Here is an 8,883-nt window from a genome sequence, read left to right as displayed (position 1 = left end):
AGTGTCATAGTGACTAAAGGGTGTTTTTTCATGTCCTCTATGCTCTAACTACGAAAATACTTAATTTACAAATAAGGAATCCTACTTCGCGGAATTTCATTTATCACGGTAGGGTCTAGAACCGATTAACTGCGATAAACAAGGGTTCACTATATTTGACAGGAGAGATGGAGTGGAGAGAGGGGGGCCCTCCGGTGGCCTAATGAGAAATTGAGGTTCTTTCTGCGGAGTTTTTGCCAAAACTCTAGCATGTTCCCATGCTACTTCCAAGAACGCCAGGATCAGCATGCACTTCACTCAAAACTAGAGCTCAATTCTGTGGCGAGGAGGCCCCAGAATATTGAAAAAGAGCCCTTCTGAAAAGAAGTGACCTCCCATACAGGAGGCGGCAACAGTCTCATCGCAAACTCCCAGCAAGCAGGACATTACCTTTGTCATTCCGGCTGGGGCCAGAGTGAAACGCAGCAACGATTCCCTGCTGCTTCCCTCCACCAGGTGCAAAAGGGGAGCCAATCACCAGATCAGGCTTGCTGTCTCCGTTCACATCCGTAGCCAGGAGTGTCCAGCCCAGGTTACAGTACGTGTCCTTAAGTGGGAACCGGGAAACCAGTGTTTACTCGGCTCTAGAGGCAAAGAAGAGGCAGTGAGTCCCAGATTCCTGCCCCTGGCGAAGGTGGCAAACATACCTGGCATGTGATGGTGATGTTAGGGGGAGAAGACATCCTTCCTTGCCGAGAACCAAAGTAGACGTACACGGCTCCCTAGACGGAGACAAGCAACAGAGTCATCACAGCGCGCAGCTGGGGACCCAAGAGCCTCGGGGAACAGCAAGGCCAGGAGGCCCACCTGTGACCTGAACCCCCATCAGAGCCGCCTGTGGTCAGGAGGTCAGTTGGAAGCTGTCAGAAAGCTGCCCCGTGCATCAATGCAGCGCTCCAGTGACTCTTCAACTCTGTCATCACCAACAGACCATCTTTCTCCTTTGCTCCCGTAAGGTTTACGATCTTGGAAACCTTAAAGGGTCACATTATCCTTGGGTAAAGTAGTGAGGCGGCGGGAGGGGGGGTGGGGGAGCGAGGGAGCTGTTCAAACAGATGGCTTGACATGGCGTCTGTCACAATGGTGGCAAACACAAGAACCACGGTGGGGTGGGCACAAGACAGGGCTGTGTTTCGTTCTGTTGCGCACGGGTGGCTGTGAGTCAGAACTGTCTGGTCTTTATGATGTGAATGAGGGTGTGTAGGATGGGTCATATCAATCGCTTTTGAGATACGGAGAACAGATGGACAAGCACAGAGGTAGGAAAGACACTTGCTGTGAAATCACAGACGAGCCCCAGGAGTAAAGCTGAAGAGAGACCAGGAGCTTTTCCCCAGAGCAGACAAAGAAAACAAGGCATCCCCTCACACCGGCTCCAGAAATCAGACTCCGCGCCTCATAAACTGTAAGAAAATAAATGTGTTTCTTAGAACTCCGGTGAAGAAGTCCAAAAGGGTTGCGACTAGGGTTCGTGTCCGTCTTTCGAAAGTCTACCTCCAACAAAACGTGGTATTGCAGTCTCTGTGAAGAACCTCTTCCTGAATCGTTAGAGGCTTGCACTAAGGTAGCGGGAAAGCGGTGTCTTATAAAACATCAGTTTTGTGATGGATCAGGTGTTTTAAGGGCGGATGAGAAGACCCCAGAGATGAGCCAAGACAGGGACAATGTCAACGCTGACAAATGAAGAAAGCGCAGTCAAAGTGCATCAACTGGTGGAAGATGACCAGAGACGGGTTATTGGTGCAATAATGAACAAAGCTGGAGGTAAACATAATTTGGTATTTTCCTTTTAAAGTGAACAGCTTGGCCTCAGCCAGCTTTGGCCTGCCTGATGGCTGCCCCAAGCCTTGAAGACCAGCTATTTCAACAAGCTGAACTTTGTAGGCATTTTTTTTTAAGCAAGACCGAAGCTAATACAATGTTATGGAGCAACCTGTGACCAAGGATGAGTCATGGGTTTCCCAATAAGCTCCAAAGAGCCAAGTCCAATTCAGACAGGGGCTTCGGAGGGGAACTACCAGACCAGAGAAATGAAAAGCAGAGTGGTCCACTCACGAGACGACAGAAACTGGTTTTTTAATGTCCCAAAGGGGTAACCTTGACAAATCTTCTTGAGAGACTCCAGATTTACAGGGTGCTATTAGGAAGAAGCTGTAAGAAAACTGCATTGCTGAGAAAAAAGACCAGCAAAGTTGCACCACGGAATTTTTATTTTTTCACCATGACTACAATGTTCTTGTTCACTCTTTGAGGGGACCAACGGTGTCCTAGGGGAATTTTGTTGTGAACCCTTACCCCACCCTCCCAACAGCCCTGATCTAGCCCATGCAGACTTCTCTCTGTTCCCCAAAGACAAAGACTATTGAAAAGAAGCCCAAGTTGTGTTCCTCTTGGATGTCAAAACTACCATTTTTAATGTGGCGAAAATAGAAAAAAAGGACAGAATTCTTCAGCCAAGGTTCTAAGAGGCAGACTCACTGCTATCACGTCGATTCCAGCACTTAGTGACCCTATAGGTACAGGGTGGAGCTACATCTGAGGGTTTCTGAGTAGAAAGCCTCATCTTTCTCCCATGGAGACTAGCTGGTGGTTCGAACTGCTGACCTTCCAGTTAGCAGGCCAATGCACAACCAGTACACCACCAGAAACACTAACTTCCAAAGTGTATAGACCTGGATGGAAGATATTTCAAGAAACAAGAGATTCACATTTTGATATTTTCACTTACTGTACATACTCGAGTAGAAGCCAAGTTTTTCAACACATTCTTTATGCTGAAAAAGCCCCCCGGTTTTTGTGGTAAAATTAGGTGCCATGGCATATACTCGAGGGCATACGGTACTAAAGGTCCCTATGAGTTTGTGGCAATGCTGTGTAACTTACCCTAACATAATCGATCATTGGTTGCCCAGTGGCTCATTCAACCCCCTCCCTCATTTAAGGCCACGCCCAGTTTCTGGTTCCTCCAAGAACCCTTCTCTTCTGACATCATCGATCCCAACACTCAACTCACCAGCCTGCACTGGTTGTTTGCCTTGGAACACATCCTGAGCTTTGTGTTGAGGATCAACTCCTCCCTCCATTGGTCTCTGTCCTTTGCCATTCCGTCTGCATTTATTTCCCGGTTTGAGGGAAGTGCTAGGGGATCATGAGGCAAGTACCGGAGGCACGGAATGAGCAAGACCATCTCGGTCCTCTATTATGCTTACTGGGATGGCTGGTCAACAGGCAAGTAGGAAGCAGAGTGCAAAGTGCGACGACGGGGGAATGCACAGACGCTACGTGGCGAGACTGAAACATACCAAGCTCAGGGGTTAGATGACGTTTCCTGCAGCAGTGAGACGCATCCAGTCGACAGCAAGGAAGAAAACAAGTCAACAAGAAGGAAGATAATCCATCTGCACCTGCCTCAGAGCCTAGTTTTTTGTGTTGTTTGTTTGTTTTTAATTGTTTTATTAGGGGCTCACACAACTCTTACCACAATCCATACATACATCAATGGTGTAAAGCACATTTGTGCATTCATTGCCCTCATCATTCTCAAAACATTTGCTCTCCACCTAAGCCCCTGACATCAGCTCCTTATTTTTCCCCTCCCTCCCAGCTCCCCACTCCCCCCTTTTGTTTTTTACAAGCGTTCAGCTTATATAAAAGAAGAAAAGCAAAGTAACTTGGTGAAATGTGGAAAGTATGAGGCGGAAACAGAGGCAGGGGCAGGAACATGTGCCGGCAGGTCAACCAAGGACACATTCTTCAAGGACCCAGATGGGGCCCAAGGTCACATGCGGCTGTTGGTTTCCTCCAGAGACTCTACTCAACACTGGCCGCCTACCTACCTCCTCCCTGCCACCCTGTCCCCTTGAGCAATAGAAGAACACCCCACCCACCACCAAGCACCAGCCTTACTTTGTATGTGAGCTGCTCCGAGCCCACCGAGGGTGCTCCCACGGCCAGGTCAGGCATGCCGTCCACATTGAAGTCCAACACAGCCAAGGCTGAGCCAAACCGACCTGAGGGCTGGAGAGACACAAGTGACTTCTGATGAGAGCACCATAAAACTTCCTTGCAAGACGTTGAACTTCCTTGCAAGACGTTGAACTTCCTTGCAAGACGTTGAACTACCTTACAAGACATTGAACTACTTTGCAAAACGTGGAGCCACATCAAATAAACAAGCACAAGAAACTCCACTTTAAAAAAAAAAATATATATATATATATATATATAAAATGTAATATTGGGACCCAGGCCAACACTTGCATCAAAGAAGCCACCACAAAAATGTGAGACCCCTAGTAAGACTGAACTGAGACCTGACCGACGCCCAAAAGCTAGCCAAGCCACCTAAAGCCTGGAGAAACCTGATAAGACCGGGCTGAGACCCGGCCGAAGCCCAAAGCTAGCCAAGCCACCTAAAGCCTGGAGAAACCCGATAAGACTTGACTGGGACAGTGAGAACGTCAAAGAACTGGCCAAAATGTCCATTTAAACCCAGGTAGAGACACTGACCTTTAGAGAGCTAGGAACCAAGGAGACATCACCTCCTGCTCTCTCCAACTCTACCCGGGGTGAGTACACCGATGAGGCAATGCCGATTGGGACTATGGTGCTAATATGAAATGTGTGAGAAGTGTTATTATTATGCCTTTATGCTCATAGTTGATACTCTGCCCTTATGCTTATAGTTGTTTGCCCTTAATAGTTTGAATAATATTTTAGATTGTTTGATGTGTGTTTGCAGTGAATAAACCGAGCATTCGAAAATGTCTAAGAGCGTTAAGTAATTATTGATCGCGCAGCTCATGACAACTTCCCCGGACTGAGCTTCAGAAGACCAGCCTATGTGCCACCTAGCTGTTCTAACATGTATGCGGAATCAAATTTCATTTTTTCTCATTGTGATAAAGAAGGCAGTAGTGGGCTGTGGACCACAAAGAGCGGGGATAAGAGAAGGACGTGTTACCTGGAAGCCTTCCAGGATCCCATGAGCCTCCTTGTCCAGGTCCAGGTCGACCGGGGGCAGGCCCAGGTCGTTGCCATAGAGGAGGTACACACGGCCAACCTGAATGTGGCCTGGGTGGCTGTACCCGGGCGCGCCCACCACGAGGTCACCGTGTCCGTCCTGGTTGAGGTCCGCCGAGGTCAACGCCCTGCGGAGCAGAAGAGGGAGCCCCCTGCATTGTCCACGCCCCTGCTTCTTCCTTCCCTTTCTGGAAGCTAGGGCTCTCATTCTCTCGCTGCCATTTCCATGTTGAATGACTGCCTCCATCAGTCCCTTGGGAGGTGAAGAATTTCACTTCTGCTTGTGTCATGTAGAGTCTCACTCCCAGAAGAAAATAAAAGTGACAAAACTCTGGGCAAATCAGGAACTCAGAGCCCTTCTGGATCACCTGACAAAGCATCCTCACTCAACAGTGTCCAAGGCAGGACCCTCAGTGGCCAAGTGTGAGCCCAAGCACAGAGGAGACTGCATGCAGCCCTGGGCTCAGGCCCCTTCCTCATCAGCTCAGCTCACATCAGTTCTTGCCCTAATCAACACAAGCCTAGTACACAAACAACCACTGCACGGAACATGCAATGGAAAGAGAATGGAGTTTTTCCACGTTTTTGAAGCTTCTCTCACACACCACTTTATCGATATCCTATATACAGTGAACCCTCGCCACTTCGGGCTTCGACTTCCGCGGCTTCACTCTATCGCGGTTTTTGCGTAACAGCGCATGCTCTGTCATTACTGCCACTGATTGGCTCATACTGTACACGCTTCTGTTTGCATCGCTACGTATCGGAGCTACGTATCAGATGCATTTTTGCTTTTGTACAGTGTACTGTAATTGTTTGCGATTTTTAAGACATTTTATCTAAGCCCTATGATGGCTCCTAAACGAGCTGCTTCTTCTAAGCCTTCTGACAATAAAAATAAGCGCCAGAGGAAGATGCTCACCATCCAGGAAAAGGTAAAACTATTGGATATAAGGAATCCTACTTCGCGGAATTTCATTTATCACGGTAGGGTCTAGAACCGATTAACCGCGATAAATGAGGGTTCACTGTACAGAGAGAAGAGTGCTTGGATAAGGCCAAATCAAATGCCCCAAATTAAATCAATATTCCTAAATAAGATTCCCCACTCGGCCAATTTCAGAGATGGGCAAACGGGGGTCTAAGGTTCGATGATTCTCTGTTGGGGTTGGAAGGCCCCAACGTCGTTTATTAATTCTCATGAGTATGGAAAGAGAAAGCACAAACAGAAAAAAACAGTGCACCCGTGTTCACTGCAAAGTCATTGACAATGGCCAGCACAGCTGAAGGGATAAACCCGAGGTAGGCCAGCCACTCAGGGGAATACTGCTCAGTGAGGAACAGACATGACAAGCTGACGCAAGCTGCCAACCAGAGGAACGTGGCAAGCATGCTGAGTGAGATGCGTGAGGGAAGGACCTTGTATAATTCCTCGTACCTGAAACAGGTTGGTTAGGGGTTAACAGACACGAGAGGGAGGGGGAAAGAGGACGTCATGGCTCAGGGGGCCCGGAGTGTCTGTGAGTGGGGGTGGGGTCATCTGGAAATGAATCAGGGTGATGGTTGTCCCACAACATGGTGAATAAAATCACTGAACTGTGCATGTAAAAGCGTTTCGCTGGCAAATGTTTTGTTATATGATTAGCACTATATGTATATTATATACACATATGTAGTGCTTGGCAAACATATATATAGTGAAGGAAAGCTTCCTTTATAATTATTTTGATTTTTGCTAAACTTCAAAGTTTTATTAAAATAAGAACACAAAGTGTTAATAAATTGCCACTACCTCTTATTATGCAAAATGATTACAAACATCTGGGAACTCTGTCACTACCTCCGACTCCTTTTCTTGGCTTGATGCACACGTCACACAACCCAACCATCCCCTCATATCAAGAGGAGTTGTACCATCATCACCACAGTTAATTCCAGAACATTTTTTTCCTTCCTTGTTCATTTTTCAAGGCAGGGCAGATGAAAAGGAGAAGAGCATTTTCTAAATGGTGTGGCTTCTGGTGACAGGGGACACAGCAACCCAGGGACAAGCTCCTGTTCTCTTTCCTTCCACGGCTCTGCTCAACGCTGGCTAGTAAGGGGCCACCGGGAACAGCCTCTGGAGGGCTGCCGCCCTCTGTGGCGGCTCCCAACAGGCTCTTTCTTCTGGACCTTTCTGGAAGGGGTCCAAGAAGAGCCATGATGCACTAATGAATGGTCGTGAAGGACGACATTCACTTCCCATCCCCCTGTGCTACAGCTGAATGCATTAGTGGCCCAGAAACACAGGGCTCTCAGGAAACTCTTCCGAGGGAACGCAGCGTGGTTTGGATTTCAGCCCTGGACTCTAAAACAGACACTTTTAAATCCTTGAGTTCCATTTTTGGTTGAGTCTTAAACTCAGAGGAATCCCGAATAATTCTCTTTATGAAATTAGCATGATGTTTTAAGCTTTGACCATATGAAGTTAGAGAATTCTCAGCACTATTATAGTTACATATGAAATAATGGGAATCTACTTGCATCCTCCTAAGTCATTAACCCCCGGACCAAACCCACTGCCACTGAATCAAGTCTGATACATAGCAACCCTGTCCAGGGTTTCTGAGGCTGCGGGTCTTCATAGGAGCAGACAGCGGTGGGTTTGAAGCACTGGCCTTGCAATCAGCAAGCGATAAGCACTGACCTTCTCCTCCACCACCACCGACTTCGATAACTCGACACCTTCAGAAGTATTTAAAACTTTACAAATAAATATTCTCTAAAAGACTACTCTGATGTTGTCGTTGTTTAGTGCAGCAAAAGCTCCTTAGGTACAGACACAGTTTTGGCCAATATTAAGGGGCTGGTTAAAACCGTTCGCAAACATACCCACTAGACTCGCTCTGCCGTGGATCATACGGGGGCTGGAAAACCCCGCGCTGCGGAAGGACTGGACGAAAAGGAAGCCTCGGAAGGCATGCATCAAAGAGATGAACGGGCACCTACCAGCCCAGCCGGGCGTAGGGAGATGACAGGAAGTAAGAGGCCGAGGGGCTGGAGACGTGCTTCAGGGAATGCTGGGAGCCGCCTGTCATCATGGTCCGCACATTCCTTTCCAAAGTTTGATACATGAAGCTAAAGGAACTCTGACATAAAGGAAGCCATAGGGGAGAGAAAGCACATCAGAAACGCCACCAAGCTGCTGCTTCCTAACGGACGCATGGGGCTGGGTCAAGGACAAAACAGAGTTGCAGGTGCTAAAAACCAACATATTGACTCCTACAAACACAGACAGCCCCCATTCCACTACCACTCCCCCTCAAAACGATGCTGTCAAGTTAATTCTGACTCGTAGCGACCCATATATAGTGTTTCTGAGGCTTAAAACCTCCTCCCGCCCCCACCCCCTGGCCCCCACCCCAATGATTAAAGGGTCTCTGGAGGAAGTGGACAGTTTGTAATGCAAGTGAGACATGCTCAGGATACAGTTGTTCATCAGGATGTGCTAGAATTTTTTCAGGTCTGCTAATAAATGCCCAAAGGGGCATGCCTTTCCGCCCTAAATCTCAACCTAAAGGCATTCGCAGTTCAAGCTCCATGAGTTAGCAAACTTGGATCGCGGAATTACGTGCCCAGAGGCATCCCACTCCATAAACCAGTCTCCTGTCCTGCACAAAGCACTCGGCTTCACTTGCTGGGGGCTGGGAAGCCCACCACTGTGTTCACGCTCTGGCTCCTGGGTCTGCTGCTGCTCCTCTGACGTCACAGCTGCCTTCCGGATCCAGGCTCGGCTCCACTCCTGGTCTTGCTGGTAAGGAGAACCCCTCTCCTGCTTCTCAC

At 48.2% G+C, this 8,883-nt stretch overlaps 1 protein-coding gene across 1 annotated transcript in view; it reads right to left on the bottom strand.

Moving 5' to 3' along the window:
• Nucleotides 1-8,883, bottom strand: part of GPLD1 (glycosylphosphatidylinositol specific phospholipase D1) — a 62,219-nt gene that overhangs the window by 13,419 nt on the left and 39,917 nt on the right. The window contains exons 13-17 of the mRNA XM_045295753.1: nucleotides 8,050-8,189; nucleotides 5,003-5,189; nucleotides 3,946-4,056; nucleotides 687-761; nucleotides 409-586 (exon numbers count right to left, since the gene is read on the bottom strand). Coding sequence (XP_045151688.1) covers nucleotides 409-586; nucleotides 687-761; nucleotides 3,946-4,056; nucleotides 5,003-5,189; nucleotides 8,050-8,189 — 691 coding nt within the window. The remainder of the gene's footprint in view (nucleotides 1-408; nucleotides 587-686; nucleotides 762-3,945; nucleotides 4,057-5,002; nucleotides 5,190-8,049; nucleotides 8,190-8,883) is intronic.

This window comes from Echinops telfairi, unplaced genomic scaffold, assembly GCF_000313985.2.
Source record: "Echinops telfairi isolate 266 unplaced genomic scaffold, ASM31398v2 ScPeMD7_5868;HRSCAF=6743_0, whole genome shotgun sequence".
NCBI classification, from domain to species: domain Eukaryota; kingdom Metazoa; phylum Chordata; class Mammalia; order Afrosoricida; family Tenrecidae; genus Echinops; species Echinops telfairi.
The sequence above is the reverse complement of the archived record's forward strand: the minus strand, read 5'-3'. Positions and strand labels throughout refer to the sequence as shown.